The following is a 20,032-nucleotide window of genomic DNA, read 5'->3' on the forward strand; positions in this document are numbered from 1 at the left end:
TTGCCAAGTCCTTCTGAAGGCCATTCCTCAGTCCCTCTGAAACGGGTGCTCCTGGAACACACAGAATGGCAGAAACCCAGCTGCCCCAGGAACATAAAATTCCCAGTTTGCCATTACTGTGAGTTGCAAAATCTCTCCCCCCCCCCCCCTTTATTTTTTTTTTTCATTTGGCTTAGACTGGGTCCAAAGAGCATGTGGCTTCCATGCATGTCTCCTTGCTGCCAGAGGGCAGAGTGGGTATTCTCACACCCTGCGTAGAGTCGTTGGCATGGGATCCACTGCTGTTTCAATGCAAATGAGTTTTAGGTTACAAATGCTTATATTTTTGAGCAGTAATCAAATAGCTATGCATAGATAGCTTCAAAAAGATGCATCTGACTTTTAAAATTCAAAGCCCTGGAAATGCAGATCCCTCCACATAGTTAGTGTTTAGAATTTGCATCTTGAAAAATATCTCAGATTTTGTTTAAGGTTGGCAAAGGATGGAGCTGGATTCATAAAAGCAGGATAGAAATTCACCCCATTTGTGTGGTTGGTTTCATCCCAAAACAACGCTATGTTGCTGTGTTATAAACACATGAGCACTTTGTAATGGAAATACTGGCAGACTTTTAATTAAGGTAGCATTATTACTAAGAATTTTAATATAGATAAAGTTGTCTTTTCTACCTTTGTTGCTCTATTATTTCAGCTAAAACTTATTTATTAAGTAAATCAAATAATAAAAAAAGGCTTTCTTTCAGCATCCCATGCCAAATTAAGTCTTTCCTTTGTGCTGTTTCTGTACCTAATAAAGGATACCATCCAGCATCCCTCATAGATTCTGTTGTTCAAACACAGCAACTGCATGAAGCTTTCTGCCAGAGCAACTGTTCACTAAACTGAGTTTTCATGCACTGGATCTGGTGTTTGAGAGGAAATAGATACTGCAGTGTTACTTAACATAAGGCTGGTTTCCTCTGAAAATATACCTTGAATCCACTGATCCAAGCATTGGATCCTTTTCCTTCTTTTTGATACACTGATACATTAACTATGCATTTATGCCATTCCTGTGAAATGTATTAAAGACAGAACTCCTTACTGCCCCGACATTGTAATTATTAAGGTGAAACCAGCATTCCCAATATTATTGTCACTAGTGTATGGTGCTATTTATAAAACACAGAAGTGAAATTCACCTTGTATGCACAATGACAGCATTTCAAGCCATTCTTAGATGAAGAAAGGTAGCATTTCCCATTGGAAAAAGATGTTGAATTAGAAATGATTGAGTAAGTATCTTTAAAACAAAGCCTTTCCTGCAGACTCTGGGGCGATGGCAACACTAAACTCAGTATGCATTTTACACCAAATTTTCAGTGGCTGCGAGTCATTGCCACACCACTGAAACCAAAGCTGCCAAAAAGACTGACACAACTATGTCGCATTTCCAACACCTGAAGCTAAAAACAAGATCCCCAAACCAATATCCCAAAACCAAGATTCCAAATTTGGCATTTCAGAGCATTGTACTGAACAGAATGAGAAAAAAACAAACAAACAAACAAACAAACAAACAAAAAAAAAACAAACAAAAAAAAACTAGTGAATGAAGAAAACAATCAGTATAATTGTAAAGCATTTCAATTTTGTACATCCACATGAATATAACAGGCTGTAAAACAACTTGTACTTATGTGTGCATGATCATCATTAAACTCTCTGTTATGCACACTTCTTTTACAATCAGCTCATCTGTGTCTTTAGAAACAAAGAGTACTTTCTGGAGCTCTCCTGGGAAGCACAATGTGCCTCAAAATTATTTAGAAATACAGCATTCATAGTAGAGACACCTTGCCTTTTTAATCCCCCACTTTCCATTGTTCATTGGTAAATGCAGAAATATCAATACGCAGAATACTGTTATAAAATATAACTGCCTTTGCATTCCTTGAACTCTAAAGAAAAAATGAATGAATACACGGGTTTGCATTTTCCTGTAGATATTCGATGAGATAAACAATGCAATGAATTGCAGTGTTGGTGGGCAGTTACTTTTTGTTCCCCTGTTCCTCTCTTGTTCTGTGGTGGCAACATCAGCAGCTCCTCACTGCTCACTGGGGAGGAAGCCTTGGTGGTATGCAATGGCTGCGTGTGTGCCTGTGGCACAAATGGAGCACACCCCGCTCCTGCAAGGCATTGCCTCATGCATGTGTGATGAGGATTTGGTCCTGTCTCATAGCACTGAGATTGCACATATCCCTCATTTACTCATTCCTGGTAGGGACTGTTCCAGCGAGATGGTGTCTCATGTAGGTAGACATGTTCAGCATATCTCCACTTGAAATTTTCAATGAATAGTAAAGTTTATTGTCATAGTCTAGCTGTGTCAGTGAAGGGAAAACAGCCCAGCTGAATACTATTTAAAAATGGTTCCAAATCACTAGAAATGAATTTCTCTGTTTGTTGATGTCTATGCCAAACTGTATTATGTAAGTCATATCTAAATGATAAATAGAGTTGTTCACCACTCATCTAAATCAGCAGGGATTTTCCTGTTAATCTCAATAGAATCTGAATTAGATTGTGAAGGTTCATGTCAGGATTTACCTCTGACCTCTTCCCATGGGACTCTCTAGAATGCACTTTACTCTGTGGCATGCAGACTGTCCTGCAGCCCTTCCTTGGCACAGCATGACCTGCAGGTTTAGGGACTTTGTGACCTCTAAAATTACAAATGAATTGACATTTAGTTCAAGCACTTTATTGCAGTTTTTTCTTTTCTCCTTTACTATCTGACAAGATCTGGATTAAAAACTATTCTAACCCATAATATTTTAAGTACCTTATGCAGTACTAAGGAGAAAAAATCATTATGGATGGAATTACAGAAAGCAAGTGAAGGAAAGAAAGAAATTTTACACCAGTGAAAGAAGTCCCACATGAATACAGCTGCAGTTTAAAAGATGGTATCCCAGCTTTTCCTATTCATCTGCCACTTAAGGCAGCATTTTTACAGCTCCCATGTCAGGGATGGAATTTAGGCATTTGAGCAAGTACCACCTCTGGCACTTTTAGCTGCCTCCTCCTCTGACCATGTCTTCCTGAGTAGGCTGGGTTTGAAGCATCATATGCAAGTGTATTAGCAGGGAAAACAAAGGAGGACTGATAACTTCACAACTTCATTGAAGCTAAAGACTCTGATTAGTACCTTGAAGTTGTTAGCATTTGAAATATCCCATGCACATCTAAACAAAAGGCAAAGGTGTGGGGAGAGAGATATCTGCAGGACAGTATTTCAAAGATGCAGGAAGGAATGGCATTATATTCATTAAACATTTTATGCACAAAATGTCAGAGCATTCATATACTTGCAAAACTTCCTTGGCACTGTTTTTGCTACTTGCAGATTATTTTTGTTTCACTTTATGTGGGAAATTCACCTATTTTATTTCTTTTGTGGGTTACAGAACTTTTGCAGTGACAGTATTGTAACTTCCAATTGCAAATCAGCTTCTCCCTGACCTGATTTCTGTCTCAGTAATCACATAGAGACTCTAATGATGCTTTGAATGTGTGATAGAAGGTGCTTATTACTCACAAAACTGTATGTTCATCTTGTTTTCCTGGTGACAGACTCACACATGAAATTGTCACCTTCAACAGTGAAGGACTCAGAACAGCAAACATTCTAAAAATAGATGTTTCCTGTCCTATGACATTAGTTTCTCATTTCTTACCTGGTGCCCCTTACTGCCATGATCATAATTTTATCAGAGAAGCAAGCATTCATTTAGCATTCATCTCAGAGTGGCTATTAAAGAAAATCATTATTTCCAAACAAATTTCACAGTTTATTCAAAATGAAAGAATTGTGCCTTAATGATGAGTTTCTGGATAGAGTAATAGGGTGACAATTTTTTCCTATAAATAAATACTCTTGAATTACTAGTATTGTTAAACAGCAATTATTTTCAGATGCCTTCAGGAGGAGTGTGAGACAGCCTAAAGACCTGGTTGGTTCCTCTGAGGTTGTCTGAGATCTTGTTATACAACTACTGTTTTACCTTCCCTTGTTTTATGCACCTGCTAATGGGACGGATATATTTTGGGGTATCCATTGAAGATCATCAATGTTTGAATACTTTGTAATTACTCTTTTTCTGTTCATCTTTTTGATTTGTCTCGCAATGTGCAAAATTTTTTAAGAAGTCAACAAGTTCCTTAAAAGGGGAAAAGTAAAGGACTCCAAGCCAGTCACATCATGTGAAAGTTGATATTTAAGATCTCTTGTTAAAGAAAAGTATTGAAAGCAAAAAGTGCTGAAAGTTTCCCATTGCTACATGCTGGTTCTTTCTTTCCTATTTGCAGTGGGCTCCCTGGCACCATTGCTTCTGCCAAATTGTCACTTCATATGGCCAGTGTCAGGAGGTGTGGGAATTTTGTAGCCTGGTGGGCAAGTCCATGCTCAATAGGAATAAATGCCATTCCCACCTCTGCGTCAGACTCTCTCTAGGCCATTGCTGTCAGAGGCCAATGTGGTTTGGATATGACGTGTCCATTCACCTGGTCTTGCGTTCTCCCCCAGTGGCTTAGGCTTCTGTGCTCCCACCCTTTCCCTCTCTTTGTTCACATGCAGGACGTGAAATGGTGTGTTTGCAGTGGCTGCTGCTGAGCTAGGCAGACGTCTCTCCAGATTTCAATGCAACAAGTTCAGAGTCATCTATGTATCTTCCATTTAGCTGCTCATTGTTGGAGTCATGATGGTACAGGTACACGGGGACCTCTGTGATTGACGTTGCAGTGTACGAGGTAGATCGGGTGGAACAGTGTTCTCGGCGCCTTTGGCCCCACTGGGTTTTGTACTGCGTCCATTGCCTTTTCAAAGCTCCTTGCACCTGTTAAAGACATGTGTAGTTAGGGTGAGGCATGACCTAGACTCCTAAAATTGTATCAATTTTAAAATTTGCTGCAGGAAATAGGAAAAAAAAAAAAAAAAAAAAAAAAAAAAGGAAACAGCACCAGGTCTAATTCTATCAGGTTGTCTGCCTCTCTCCTTCCCTCTCCTCACAGCTCCAGGAGCAGAAGCAGTTGCTCGAGTCCTGGCCTTAGGTCCCTTCCTGCATACCCTTGGCAACAATTACAGTTTCTGCAATGGTCACTGCTTGTGATGAGAAGGTAGGTGCTAGCTCTTCCCATAAGAGGTCAATGTGCAGACTGCTGCATGGGAACACAGCAGGATGCTGTGGCAGAAGAGGGAAGAAGAGGAAGGGATTAATATTACAGCCCATCTGATGCTGCACCTGGATCCATGCCCTTGGAATGGCAAATGCCAAATGATCATCTTGCTTGAAGGAATTTAACCTGGAGTAAAACTGGCCATGAATGGCAAACTATAAGAACACTTCAAGAGCTTACCAGGGCTAATTTTTTACAGAAAGAGCTGGAAGATTAGTACAGGTTAACTGAGATCTTGTTTTGGTAATTAAAGAACACTTTCTGCACTGGCAAAAAAAATAGCACTGGCCATAGCCCTCTGCATAGCAGAGAATTTCAGCTTTTAGACATTCATCTTCTAGGAGAAAAACATTTGATTCAACATTTACGTTCAGAGTGATGTTATACACTGCATTAGGATATGACTTAAACTGTTGAGTTCTGCCAGGGAATAAGAAGCCCTTCTCCGGTTGCACGTTCGGGTGTGCTGGCACTGGCTAGTTCCTTCCCAAAGGAAGTGCTGAGACATGAGCAGAGGGTGGGCAAACCCTGGCTCTGTTCATTCAGTTCAGCTATTCCAGCCAGCCAAATGTGAGAACAGGAGCAGTTTGCCAGAACGATGTGCTGTCAGTTACCACCCCTCTGGAGGCAGGAGGATGCAGGTGATGTGCTGAGACTTGGAAGAGTCCAGGAGCTCCCGTACACCTGTTGTGGTGGGCACTGTGTGTCATTCCTGCTCAGGGAGTTGTCTGAGGTCCCTCCCTAGGCTCTGTGCAGAACAGCACCTTTGATTCATGTAAATGAGTCTGAACAACTTTAATATTTCCTATGTCTTCACAGTCCTAATCATTCCATTAATATGTATATAGTAAAATGCTATCTACTCCCCGCCCACAGCTGCCTGCCAGAAAGCTGCTTCATGTCACATAAGGACAAGGCTTCATAAGGAATTGCTGTGAATCCGAGATGCTTACTGAGTGTACAGCAGGACTATGCAGCATGCCAAGAATGGATATTTCAATTGCTTCGGCTTTTTATTTTTAAGCCAAGGCACAAACCAAGGCACAAGAATTGATGTTATAAATCTTTACACATGTAAATAGTTGCACTGACTTTGGAATACTACTTTCATGAGTAAACAAACATTGCTGGACCAGTTCTTTAAAAATAACAGAAAATTATATCAAAGACAATTTTCCAATACTAGATCTTTTTTTTTGCTATCACTTAACTCATGGCAAAGTAGTTTAGAGTTTTTATCATCTAAAGAAAAACACATAAAGAAAACAAATGGTCAATGCAGATTAATTAGATATCAAGCATAGAAAAGGCATATAGTTACAAAGAACCTTAGATACCAGGGCTGTGAACAGAGCTTATTCAGGCCTTGAAATAGGTTGCCCAGGGAGGTGGCGGAGTCCCCGTCCCTGGGGGTGTTCAAGGAAAGGTTGGATGTGGTGCTTAGGGACATGGTTTAGTGGGTGATGGTGGTAGTGGGACGGTTGGACCAGATGATCCTGGAAGTCTTTTCCAACCTTTATGATTCTATGATTATTATATCTAATATCAAGATTTAAGAAATTGGATGCACGCATGGATGTTTTATATCACACCCTTGCTAAAGTGTATCAGTGAGAAAGAATTAACTGCATGAAAGAGTAATGCAGTTGTAGCACATGATAAGGAGTTTAAACCTGTACAGATTTTGTACTCTTCAAAATTGTCTTCTTAACATTGCAGTGCTCCACATGAATATTGTGGACTGGTCATTCTAGAAGCTATGGGGAGGGACTGGCAGAAGAAATAAGAAAGATTAAGTCAATGGATTTTCCTGGTATCATAAAGGAGCTGGTTGCAGGTGGCAACCCTGTGCACTTACAGCCCTCCTGTTCTTCCCCCAGTTCCCCTTCCCCTGCACCCTGCACAGACCCCAGGATCAATGGAAAGGCTTTCATTGCTTTTGCATGGGGAGAAGAGACACTGTGGGGGTGATGAGCTCCAGCTGAGCTCTCAAACTGCTTGCATTAAAAAGGCTCCATGGAGCAGTGAGAGCACCAGGTCAAAGCAGCTGTGTTTTTATTCTCCACTGCAGTTCTGGCCCATACCAGAGCCTGGCTGAAAATGGCTACCAGGCTGTATGAGCTGCTGCACTTGAGTAAAGCAATGTGTTAATCTAGATTTCAGCCCCAGTTCCAAAGATCTCAGATGATCAGAGTTCAGCGCCAACTAAAACTGTTCATGCATGGATTTAAAATATGTAAGCAGTATTACTGAAAATCACATGCACAGCCATAATGTGTTAATGACCACAGAGTCTCCTGCCATGCTTTCCTCTGTGATTGCAGATGAAGGGAAGAGAAGCCTAGAGAAATGAGAAGTCTGATTTTCTTTTTCTCTGCTCTTCAATACTTTAAACGTTTTCCTGTTCTCTATTACCCATTCATGCCTCTTTGGCACATGGCTGTTTTTTTTCCAAACAGACTTTCCATTTTGTTGGCCAGCCATGCAGTCTAGAAGTAGTCTCAGGCCTGGAAATATGGTCTGGTGAGCAGACTGTTGAAGAGACCTTGTATCATCTGCACAAAACTGTTGTTATTGGACTGAGAAACTACCTTGCTGCTGGACACTGAGATTTTATACGAAAATGCATGAGAAGATCTATCATTTAAGTCCTGGGGAAGTCCACTGTTTATGTGTTCTTCCACATGCATGCAGGCATTGGTTCAATTTCTCATTAGTATTTTTACATTTCTTTCTATAGATAGGCTTATGGTAATAAAGTGAGACTGGTGATTTAGCAAGCAACAAATGCAATATAAAACACTGTCAGGTGGTACTGAGTTTAGCACTGTTTGTCCTGGCAAATTTTGTGTATTTCAGCCTTGAAGTTAAATATTCCACTAAAAAAACGGCAAATCACTGAGTATTCCGTCTCCTGTGGTATTAAAATTAATCACAGTATCACAGAATAGCTGAGGTTGTAACAGATCTTCAGAGATCATCTGGTCCAGCCCCCTGGTCAAGCAGGGTCCCCTACAGTATTACCCAGGATTGTGTCCAGATGGCATTTGAATATCTCAAGGGAAGGAGATTCCACAGCTTGTTCCAGTGTTCTCTATATCTGCACCTCATCTGTCTGCAGGAATAAATGGACTTGGAAGAAAGGGGTCATAATCTTTTCATTCCCTTTTCTGGCACAGCCCAACACAGCTACTCTAGTACATGATTGCTTGATATTTATTGATAATGTGGTGATGCAAGTAGCACCAAACTGTCTGAAGCTATATGAGAGAGGTGTCAGCGTTGGCTCTCTGCCCACCTTAATGGGAAATTCTAAAAAATCTTCCCCTGAATGGTGAATAACATTTCCTATAAGAAAGTAATGTGAGGCTTTCCCAACATCTCTGTCGATGGCCATGTTAGACAGCCTGCATGTCTGCAGCAGATGCAACAACTTTGAAAATTGGAGTAGTGGTGAAAAAAACTCAGACACCACCAAAAAACAGTCAGTATGTCTGGGAAACCTAAACCGCCTGGGCTGTTTGTTCTTACTGCCTGACCCTGATGAACATTTCTGATCAGCCACTCCATCGAGGAGACATTAATCCTCCATGCAGTCTGAAGCCATTTCTTTTTTCTTCCCATTTTGGGCTCTGACCTTTCCAGATGTGTCCCCTCAGTGATGCCTCACTGACAATCAGAAGTGGATGTTCAGATCATGGCCTTTCACAGGGAAGAGTTTTGTTGTTTGTGTGTGAGTGTATGGACCACCATATATGTCAAAATGGCTTTTGGAGGTGACTAGGGTTTTGGTGAATATTGCTGTTATTCAGGATTTACATTCAGACTGTGCATCATCAGTCTGTATAAGGACCACAGGCTGTTATTGCAGCTTACTAACAGGAGCTCAATCAAAGCAGAAGTCCGTAAAGTGCAGTGTCTCTGAGGTTGGATAACTGAATATCATGTATGAATACGGTGTATTTACTTAATCCAAATATATGTATTATGAATTCTAAATTAAATGTAATACACTACTTAATAAACGAAGGAGACCCATGCATGTATTTTACACTGCTTCATTCCTGGAATGTGGCATTTAGTTTTCTGCCTAATACTCTATAGGTTAGATCACATGATAGGCAAACTCCTTGGTACCCTGAAATCGTATTTTGAATTAATTGATATGCATGTCTACCATGATGTTGGCAAGCAGATGCTCAAGTTATATCTATTATTGGGTAACTTGAAGATTGTATTACTGAAGTTGTAAAGGTGGATATGTTTTTCTATCATTGTGGCTTTGCCAACAGTACTTTGCAATTAGATATGTGATTAAAAATATTGAAGAAACAAACAGTCTTTAAGATATGTTATGTTTTCTGTTCATTTGCTTGTTGCTTTTCTTCATTTTAGCACTGCTACAGCTTTTAATCTAGGCACAAATCCATATGTTTTCATTAGAGTTGGAGAATTACAGAGTAATTGATCTTTCACCCTAAAACTATAAAATATAAAGCAAGTATTTTTTGCAAAATCTGATCTGAAAAAGTTGAAGGTGACCCTGAGGGGAATGAAGGAGAAAGAAAGCAACGCTGAACCAGGATGTTGGGGTAACACATTGTTTGGAGGCAAGTGAGGACATACTGGAACACCGCCTGTACATAGCTCTGCAGCCACTCCTACAGGGAGACAATGTTTCAGAAATTGCCTGGCTGTTCCTTTGCTTCTTCATGCCAGTTCCTCCCTACTAGAGGGAACCAAAAGTCTTTCTGTATTTGCAGGGCACAGAGACTGGACTTTGACAGAAAGTGATGACAGTGAGGGAGGAGGAGAAAGGTGGTGGCAGCCTGCAGATTCTGGGGACAGATATTTGGTATGGAAAAAGAGTTGAACATCTCCAACTTTGCTTAATTGGACCCATCTCTGAAATGAAAGTGCACCTTTCTGTAACACGATCTTTAAAGCTATCAATTCATTTTAGGTTTTGGTGTCGTTAACTACTCATGTTTTACTAATTCCTTATTATGTTGCCTGAGAAGCCATGCTACAGAATTTCAGCAGGATGCTGCTCATCATTTCTACTGTTTCATTTTTCTGTACATTTATGCAGCAAGCCAGCCAGAAGCAATGCATAGTGATGTCAAAACGAGATGGCAGAATTTAATATTCACTGCCATCTCAAAAGTTAGCAAACCAGCTGGTAGCACCTTATCAATAAGATAACTTGCTTCAAGTCACCATCAAAACATCACCGTGGTCACATCATTTCTGGAAATTAACTACTTGCAAATATCACACAGGGATAAACAGAAGCATAAGTATCTCTTTAGGGTGACATACTGAGTGTCAGCACCACAGATCTTGCTCTGTGTCTAATTCATCTGCTCTGGATTCAAAATTAACTTTTTAGAGGACTTTAAAGCTTTTCTAAGCTAATGTGGGAGCTTATTTCAATATAGCTAAATGCTCCTGGTGTAGTGAAAGAGCATTTTTATTTTCAATATGTTTTGGAAATGGCTTACTGCAGGAATTTAAATCATAGAATCATAGAGTGCTTTCAGCTGGAAGGGACTTTAAAGGCCATCTAATTGTCATGGGCAGGGTGTAGTCCCACTACACCAGGTTGCTCAAAGTCTCATCCAACCTGGCCTTGAACACCTCTAGGGATGGGGCATCCACAGCTTCTCTGGGCAACCTGTGCCACTGCCTCACCACCTTCAGACTGAATAAGTTCTTCCCTATATCTAATCGAGATCTACCCTCTTTTAGTTCAAAGCTATTCTCCCTTGTGCTATCCCTACACCCCCTGACACAGAGTACCTCCCCAGCTTTCCTGTAAGCTCCCTTTAGGCACTGGAAGGCTGCTGTAAGGTCTCCTAGGAGTCTTCCCCAGGCTGAACAACCCCAACTCCCTCAGCCTGTCTTCACAGTAGAGGTGCTCCTCTGGTCAGCTTTGTGTCCCTCCTCTGGACTCATTCTGATACTTCCATGTCTTTTTGTGCTGGGGGCCCCAGAGATTAACACAGTGGTCCAGGTGCGGTCTCACAAGAACAGATGGGGAGAATCACTTCCTTTGTCCTGCTGGCCACATTTCTTTTAATGCAGCCCAGGATATGGTTGGCTTTCTGGGCTGCAAGCGTATATTGCTGGCTCATGTTGAGCTTCTCAACAAACAAGACCCCCAGGTACTTCTCCTTAGGGATACTCTCAATCCATTCTCCACCCAGCCTGTATTTGTGCTTGGGATTGTCCCAGCCCAGGTGCAGGACCTTGCACTTGGCCTTCTTCAACTTCATGAGGTTCTCACAGGCCCACCTGTCAGGCCTCTCCAGGTCCCTCTGGATGGCATGCCTTCCCTCCAGCATGTTGACCGCACCACACAGTCCAGTGTCATCAGCAAACTTGCTGAGGGTGCATTTGATCCCACTGTCCATGTCACCAACAAATATGTTAAACAGCGCCAGCCCCAATACTGACCTCTGAAGAACACCACTCATCACTGATCTCCACCTGGGCACCGAGCCATTGATCACAACTCTTTGAGTGCGACCATCCAGCCAATTCCTTACCCACTGAGTGGTTCAAATCCATATCTCTCCAATTTAGAGACAAGAATGTCATGTGGGGCAGTGCAAAATGCTTTGTGCAAGTCCAGGCAGATGATGTCAGTTGCTCTTCCTCTACCCACTAGTCCAGTAACCCAGGTTTGTCAGGCACGATCTACCCTGAGTGAAGCCATGTTGGCTGTCACCAATCACCTCCTTATCTTCCACATGCCTTAGCAGAGTTTCCAGGAGAATCTGCTCCATGGTCTTGCTGGGCATAGAGGTAGGACTGACTGGCCTGTAGTTCCCTGGGTCTTCCTTTTTCCCTTTACAAAAATGGGGGTTATGTTTCCCTTCTTCCAGTCAGTGGGAACTTCACCAGACTGCTATGACTTTGCAATTATGATGGACAATGGCTTGGCAACTACATCAGCCAGCTCCCTCAGGACCTGTGGATATATCTTGTCACGTCCCATGGACTCGAGCACCTTTAGGTTTCTTAGCTAGTCTCAAACCTGATCTTCTCTTACAGTGGGCAGCTGGCTATTGACATGTTTTAAACAAATATTTTTACATAAAACAACAACAACAAAATCAACAACTCCATAACATAGTGAAGTGAACCTAAAACCACTTGTAAGTATATAAAACATTGATTCAGCTGGAGGAGAAGGGGAGACATTTTTGACTCAATGCCTTTTTATTTCTTAATCACAACTTGAGAAACACTGACCTTAAAAAGGTCAGTGCTAATCCTCAGAGGAGGGAAGGGAGTTGGCAGCCCTGCAGGCTCCTCTGCTCTGCAGTGCTATCGGAGACAGTACCTTTGTAATATTAAATATAGAATAGGAGAGGAAGTGCAGTGTTTTAATCTTTCTCATTGACCTCTACCTTGTGTGATATTGCAGATAGTAGGGGGAGAGTCCCATATCTGTGCTGCATTTGGTGCCATTGGCTTTGTAATGTTAACTCTCCTGACTCAGAGACATTCAGGTCACACTCCACACAGAGCTTTGAAAAATGCAGTGCTTCTTGTATATACAGACTGAAAAATGACTTTCTGTGCTTTCAAAGTTTGTACCTCTACACACTTCATTTTGGTACCAATAAACATCAAAGTGACTATTTTTCAATTTTTTTTCACTCTGTTCAATTTCACATATTTCTCTGCGAAATATGTGTGAAATTTCTGTGGGAAATACACTCTCCATACTTCACTTACCTCACCATTGAAGAAGCAGAATATAGTCGCCACAAGTAAGCCCTAAAAGAAAAGAATTTAGAGATCAGAACATACATATATATACTTCTGCTTTGTTGGGAAGTTTGGACTTGAGGGATGAAAGAATAAACCTTTAGTCTACTTCCTCTGCATTGTGGACATTTCACCTAACCTGCTCCTAGCTCTTAGTTATGTTATTACATTGATTTTTGTCTTTTCTTATCAACACATTTCACCATTTTCTTCCATATTACTGACATTTCTAGATGATCTATTCCAGCTATAAAGTTATTTTTGTATGAGAGGTCTGGAGAAGGAAGACTAAGTAATATGTAAGATAGACGTCTTGCTTACAATGGAGTAATCCCCTGATTCTGGCTTTTCTGAAAAGAAGGCAGAGGAGTTGTCCTACATGCTGACACTCGTTTGTGAGAGTGCAATTACCCAGTTAAAAGACAAGGGAAACCCCAGTGTGCTAGGAAGGCTTTAAATTGAAGTGTATGTTAGGATAAGTGGACTTTTATACTTGCTGCATCAGTATGGATGGTGAGGATGTGAAAAGAGGTATTAGTGGTCAGAAAAGTGAAACAAAACAAAACAAAACAAAACACAAACAAACAAAACCAAAATCAAACAAACAAAACCAAAAACAACCAAAAAAAAAAATAAAATAAAATAAAAAGACAACAAACAAACAAACAACATAAAACCAGGTGAATTAAAAGGTAAGGGGGAGGGGAAAAAAAGGAAAAGGGAGATTGCAGATCCTAGCTTGGACCTAAACTGCTTTAAATTAATTTAATTATTGCCTTGGTCATTCAGGTATTTCATTACCTCTATAAGATTAAACGAGGCTAAGCCAAGAACATGAGATGAAGAAGTATAAAATAGGTAAGAGAGAAAATTATTGTGCATAGGGCCTGTCATTCAAAATCACACAATTACACTTAGTTTTCTAAGCAGCACTAGCTTTTATTAAAATAGCAATATATAGCAACACTGGGAGCCAAATGTCTTCATACTAGATTACTTAAAGCAGTTATTATAAACTAAACTTACAGCAGTTTGTGAAATTGAGGGAAAAAACTATCCAGTACAATAGCTTGTTTTCCCAGAGGTTGCTTTTAAGAGCTTTACAGCTGTACCTTTTTTATAAATCCTCTTTTAACTGATTATCAGTTAAATTGTAGCTAACATTTTGTAAAATGTCTTGGACTCTCAAGTGAATATTATGGATCGTGAACTTAGGGCAAAATAAATGTTGTAACAAAATGCTTATATATCTGGGACACACAAAGGCTGGTTCAAAGAGGTGCTGATCACCTGAATTTCTGCAAAAATTTCTGCACTTACTCTAATAAATTTTCTTCAGTATGTAATGTCTAATTTGGCATGACTTCAAATGTAAAGACAGAGGAAGAGGGAGGATAGTTGGAGTGATGAAAAGAAAGAGTCTCTTCATGTTTTGGAAAAATTGTATATTCGGAAAACTCAAATCCCAGAACACAGTGTGTAAAGCCTAATAGTTTTTCCCTAACCTCTGGTTTGAGAAACACCACAAAGTCAGCCAAACCTTATGCCTCTACAGCAGAACTTTGGCAGACCACAGATACCAAAATCTGAAATTTATGCAAGGGGAGCAAACCTTGGACTTTCCTGTAGTGATTATGCTCCTGCACTGTGTGTGCTACATTAATTTGCACTGTATTGCAAAATATCTGCTGTTCAACTGCATGGTATATGGTCACATCAGGGGTTTCACCATTCTGCTAGAATGTGTCTATATGAACAGCAGTCAGCCACAATGGGAAATGAGACGGATTTTGATGTCCTCTGGGATTAGAGAAGCTTGATGGGTGTCCCCTATCCACACAGGGCACAGCAGATATGAATGACATCAGAATGAGAGAAAGAAGCAAAGTAACTTTTCTACTTTTGTTCTTCAACCAAATTGTTGCCCTTTTATTCAAAGAATTCTCTGTCAAAACCCAAAACCCAAATAAATATTGTGAGGAACAGAAATGGACTGATCACTATGTAGGGCTGGTAAGATAACCTTTCTTGAAGTTGGATAAGGTTTCATGGCAGATGGGAGTCTAATGATTCTGAAGGAGAATAATGGATAACCTGTATGGCATCTGCCCATTTACAGATAGAAAACTATGGGATCTGTCTGCCTTTTGTGCAAACACAGAAGCAATGTTCACATAACTGGTGAAAATTGTTAACATGAGACCAAAAGAAAACATGAAGCAAAGATCTGGAAGATTAAAAGTGCAAGTAAACTGCTTGTTGCTTTTAATTAGAGTAAATACTAAAATGGTCCTGTGCCTTTCCAGAATTTTAAGCAAAATCTCAAGACAGTAGGATGCTTAGCCTCACTAAGAGTTGCCACCTTGCTGTGTTTTATGAAATACATATATCACAGCTACTACGTGAAGCTCTGGCACTAATAGATTCTTCAAACCTACTCATTTCTACCGTGCCTTTATTCTAACATCCAACAACACTAGAGTCCAAAAATGCTGTTACATGAACAATTATTTCTATTTATTTGTATTTGTATTTCTATTTCTATTTCTACTTCTATTTCTATTTCTTCTGATTTCTACATATATTTTTCTCATAGTTCAGAGTACTGTGCAAAACTTGCAGAACTACAGAGATATCAGTAGCAGATATCAGCTTTGTCTCTTCAAAGCTAGGAAGGCTTGGGATGCTGATAATTTTACAGGGCATATATTATAACTTGTAAGAGACTGGATGAAAGTTGATCATGGCATGTAGGAACCACAGGTTAATTCTTATATTTCTTTGACATAGGTCTTCTGTATTCTCTCTGTTTACTGCTGTTGTTTGCTCAGGGTGCAGTCCTTGCTAAGAACAAGATCTCTAGGTCAATTACCTCTCTCTGACACTGTGTAGGGTTGATAAACTGACCTGTGACATACTGACTGCTGACAGGAGGGTACCAATGGTTGTAGGACTGAAAGCAGGGACAAGGACTACATTTATTTTGAGATTGAGGCCTTTATAGACTGCTTCTGAAATTCTTTATTTCATTTCTGGAACCATGTGTGAAGATCAAATGAACATGTCTTTCTAGTGAATCATGCCCAAGGGACTGCTCAGAAGCAGCAGCTCTCATGAACTTCATTGACCCCATAGTGAGTTTTTCCCCATGTTTAAGTCCCAGTATTGGTCCAAGGACATTCTCTGCTTGACAGGTATTTGACTTGTATTTCACTCTCCTCTTGCTGAGGTTAAAAACAAACAAAAAATCCTTATGTGGATACTGCAAATTTCTGTGGGTTACTGATACCTCATTTGTGTTTCTTCTAGGCTATGTCTCCAAAAAAACAATAAAGCATATAGAAGTATGCTTATTTTGTTATTCCTGAGCTTCCGTGACTTTAGTCTCTGCCCTAATTACACACCCTGTAGGCTTTTGTGGGATAATACATTCATTATCAATAGTAGAAGATAAGGGCAGAGGTAAATGTACAGATGGTTATCATAGAAAAAAATCACTTTCTGTTTCTCTGTGTGGGCTTTGGTCCATGTCCATCCACCCCTGTATCTGAATGGACAGAAAAAAAAAAAAGAAAAAAAAAAAACAGTCAACAAAACAAAACAAAACATGGCCAAGGTGCTTCAGTGAAGTGTTTCTCATTCTCTCTCTCTCCCATTTCAGAAAAGAGCTTTGAGAAAAACAATGTTGTGTTCTTCATAATTTTCATGCATAGCATATCCATAGAGCACCTCTGAGGTAAATGACTACCTTAGGAATTGTTCATTTACGTTAGGCTAACAACAAAAAAAAAGGTTGCAGTTTCTGCTGCTACTGAAGTTGGAGATGAGGGCTGATGGAAGCTCACCTGTTGCAAAATGATGGAGACATCCCATCAGCAAAACCCGACACTTTGCTTCTTCTCCTGATCTTTACTGCAGGTTTCATTACTGTCATTTTGTACAAGATTTTTTCATATAAAAATGGTACTTTATAACATCCAGCTTTCAAAAAAAAAAAAAAAAAGTCTTGAAGTTTTATTGGCTCAAAATCTTAGAAATCTTCGAAAATTTTGAAATTACTAATAATACAAAGAAAAAAAATAAAAGAAACATGTTCTCAAAAGCATGACCTTAACTTTGTGCAGGAGAGAATGTTTCTGTCTGCTTTGGCATTACAGAGGACATTTATTTCCCTTTATACAGAGAAACAGATTAAATGAATTTCTTCTCAATTTTTATGATTTTTAAGAGGTTACTTTTAAATGGGCTACTTTTGTCCTTTATAAAGGTGTAATCAAGATTATCAGATGGAATTAAATTTATATACGGTGGGTATATATGTGTCTCAAACCCACGCCTGAAAAATGCAAAATAACTGTCATACAAATGAGGCCCTCGTGAACTGGACCTCCCGGTCTAGCAGGACAGGAGCTGCTGTCCTGAGAGTAATGCTTGGAAGCTGCTAAGCAACACCTGAGGAGAAAGCAAGCTTTGATTATGCTTCATGTAATAGAAAAAAATCTTTTATTTGCCAATAACAAGGCTATTATACTGAATAGCATTGTCATTTCTCATTAGAGACAGAATTGCATGTTTATGGCCACAGTCAGCAAGGTGTTGAGAACATAAGTAACCTGATCTCATCCCTGGAAGGGTTCAAGGCCAGGCTGGATGGCCTTTTCTGGTGGAAGATATCCCTGCCCATGGCAGTGGGTTGGAACTGGGTGGTCTTTAAGGTCCCTCCCAAAACATTTTGTGATTCTATGATTAAGCACTTGCACGTTGCTGCTATTTGTGGGCTGTTTCTCTATCACATCAAGCAGAACTCCATTTCTAGGTCTTCTTTGGCCTAGTGACAGTGCCATGTTAGTCTATACAAACCCAACTACAAGGCTCTGGAGAGAGGGTTCAGTAAGAGGAGACAGTTGGTGGAATGAGCCCGCAGCCATGAGTGTGTCAAATCATGGGCTCGTTGGAGAGCATTTGGCAAGAGGGGGCCATGCATGGGACTAACTGATATATCACCTTCCTACTGCTCCTTCTTTCTTGTGAGGCCTCTGTTATGGACCAACACTGGGAAAGAGAGATAATAGGATGTACTCACTGATAGCAGGCCTACTTGCAGGAGCTGAGCACCCCTGCCTCTACGTACCTGGGACTCTCAAACCTGGTGGGCCTGCCTGGTGGTTCCTGGGGCTGGGGGAGAAACCTGTGTGCAGTTACACATAGGGAACAGGGCTGCTGCTTCATCCCTCCACAGCAGGCACCTTGCTTGCCCAGGTGCACCATTACATCTTTGCTGGGCAGCATGATGGGACTTTTCTGGCTTTTGAGCAATGAATGTGTTTTCACATCAGAGGTGTGCAAGAAGCCAGCGCACCCCATACTGTAATGTTTTATACCCCAAGGAAGATTGCATCTTTCATATGCCTTCTGCATCATCTAACAGGCTTTTGAAAACCAGGTCCTCTAGGGAAAGTCTGCAACTCACTGTTCTGGAGTGCAAATGTTTGCTTTGTGGTGCCTACTTTAGGAGCCCTGTTTAATTAGCTGCTGTGTGCACCTACAGCTTGCCTGTCAGTGCATAATTAATTCCACTTAATGGCTGAAATATCTTTCTTTTGCCTGGTATGATCTTCATTTCAGCACAGCCTGGAGGCTGAAGAGCCTATACTGGTGATTGTGAGGGGAGTTAATAATTGCTACTTTTATAGCATTCACAAGGGGCTGGCTGGATGTGCTGCAAAAGTACACACATTTATATTTTCAGCACAACAGCCAGGTTTTGATTTTTATCACTTGTTATGTATCTACTCTACAGATCTGCTAAGGGGATTCTGGTCTGTGTAGTGAAAGATACACACTGAGCAAGGTAGGGTAGATATATAGCATCTGTGAATTGCTCATAGAGCCATATTTGAAAAAAATACTTTGGCTGAAAATGGCATTAATGATAATCCTGCAAAAAGTGAAGGACAATTCAAAACCAGACAGGCTCCAGTTATTCAAAAATTACTTTAGCAGAGGAAACCTAGCATGTAACACCTATTGTTATTGTATTGTTTTTCAGCTGAGAAACACATTTGCTGAAAGAAATACTAATACATAGTTTGTTGTGTGAATAAATTCTCTCTCATTCATCATCTTCAATCATCTGAATTGTAAAACAGACTGCAGTGCTAGCTTGCACCATTTCTGTGTTCATGAAGATGTATTTTAGAGGCCAAACTACTGTGGTCACTTACAGCAGTGATGCACTGTTGAAAATCTGTCTCTCTGTTCTAGAAAAAGATAAAATGTCATTCTTTAGCCAGTGTAAAGATGGAGAGTGCATTACATTTTCCAAAAAAAAAAAAAAAAAAAAAAAAAAGCACACGATGCCTGCTTGTGTATGACTGACATACCACTGGATGCAGACAATAATGGCTGCCGCTAGTTTATGGAGAGACAAGCAGTAGTTTATGAGAATGCAATAGCTAGCAGGGAAATATAGCCACTACACAAGCTAATACAACACCTGCTGATTACATAATCAGTCCTATAAGAAAATGAGCACTGGAGGAGAGATTATATAGCTGGCTGTCTTAAATATGCATGCAAGAAATGCCTGGCAAAGGATTAAGGAGGTTTATTTCAGAACACAATTAAAAATCTACTCTAGGTAGAAAAGGGAGCACCACTGTTAGCTGCAGTTGGCAGCCCAACCTCACACCTCTCCTGAAATGCCAAATTTTACCTGCTTCTGGATGCACACTGGTATTACCCTATGGAGTTTCAAGAGCTCTTCTGTAGGGTCAGGCAGTAAGTCTACACCAGCATGCCCCAGCCAAGGCTCTGCATCATTGCCTTGGCTTTTCATGATATTTTGCTTTTGTTGCTGGGTGCCTTTTAACCAAAGTTTGGTGACTTTGTATTGCAAAATGATCATCATTAGGACAATTAACATTTATTTTGTAGTTCTCTGACAATCTTGCAGGAGTTGGAAGATATTTTAAGAGTGAATTTATTATTGTTACACTCTCTCTTATCTTAATGTGCTAAAAGTGTAAGC

The 20,032-nt window shown here is 40.3% G+C and overlaps 1 protein-coding gene across 1 annotated transcript in view; it reads right to left on the reverse strand.

Annotated features, from left to right (window-relative positions):
• Positions 1-1,599: 1,599 nt before the first annotated feature.
• CALCR (calcitonin receptor) overlaps positions 1,600-20,032 on the reverse strand; it is a 171,283-nt gene continuing 152,850 nt past the window's right edge. The window contains exons 12-13 of the mRNA XM_032183262.1: positions 12,970-13,011; positions 1,600-4,880 (exon numbers count right to left, since the gene is read on the reverse strand). Of these exons, the coding sequence (XP_032039153.1) occupies positions 4,659-4,880; positions 12,970-13,011 (264 nt within the window). The 3' untranslated portion in view covers positions 1,600-4,658. The remainder of the gene's footprint in view (positions 4,881-12,969; positions 13,012-20,032) is intronic.

This window comes from Aythya fuligula, chromosome 2 (genome assembly GCF_009819795.1).
Source record: "Aythya fuligula isolate bAytFul2 chromosome 2, bAytFul2.pri, whole genome shotgun sequence".
In the NCBI taxonomy this organism is placed as follows: domain Eukaryota; kingdom Metazoa; phylum Chordata; class Aves; order Anseriformes; family Anatidae; genus Aythya; species Aythya fuligula.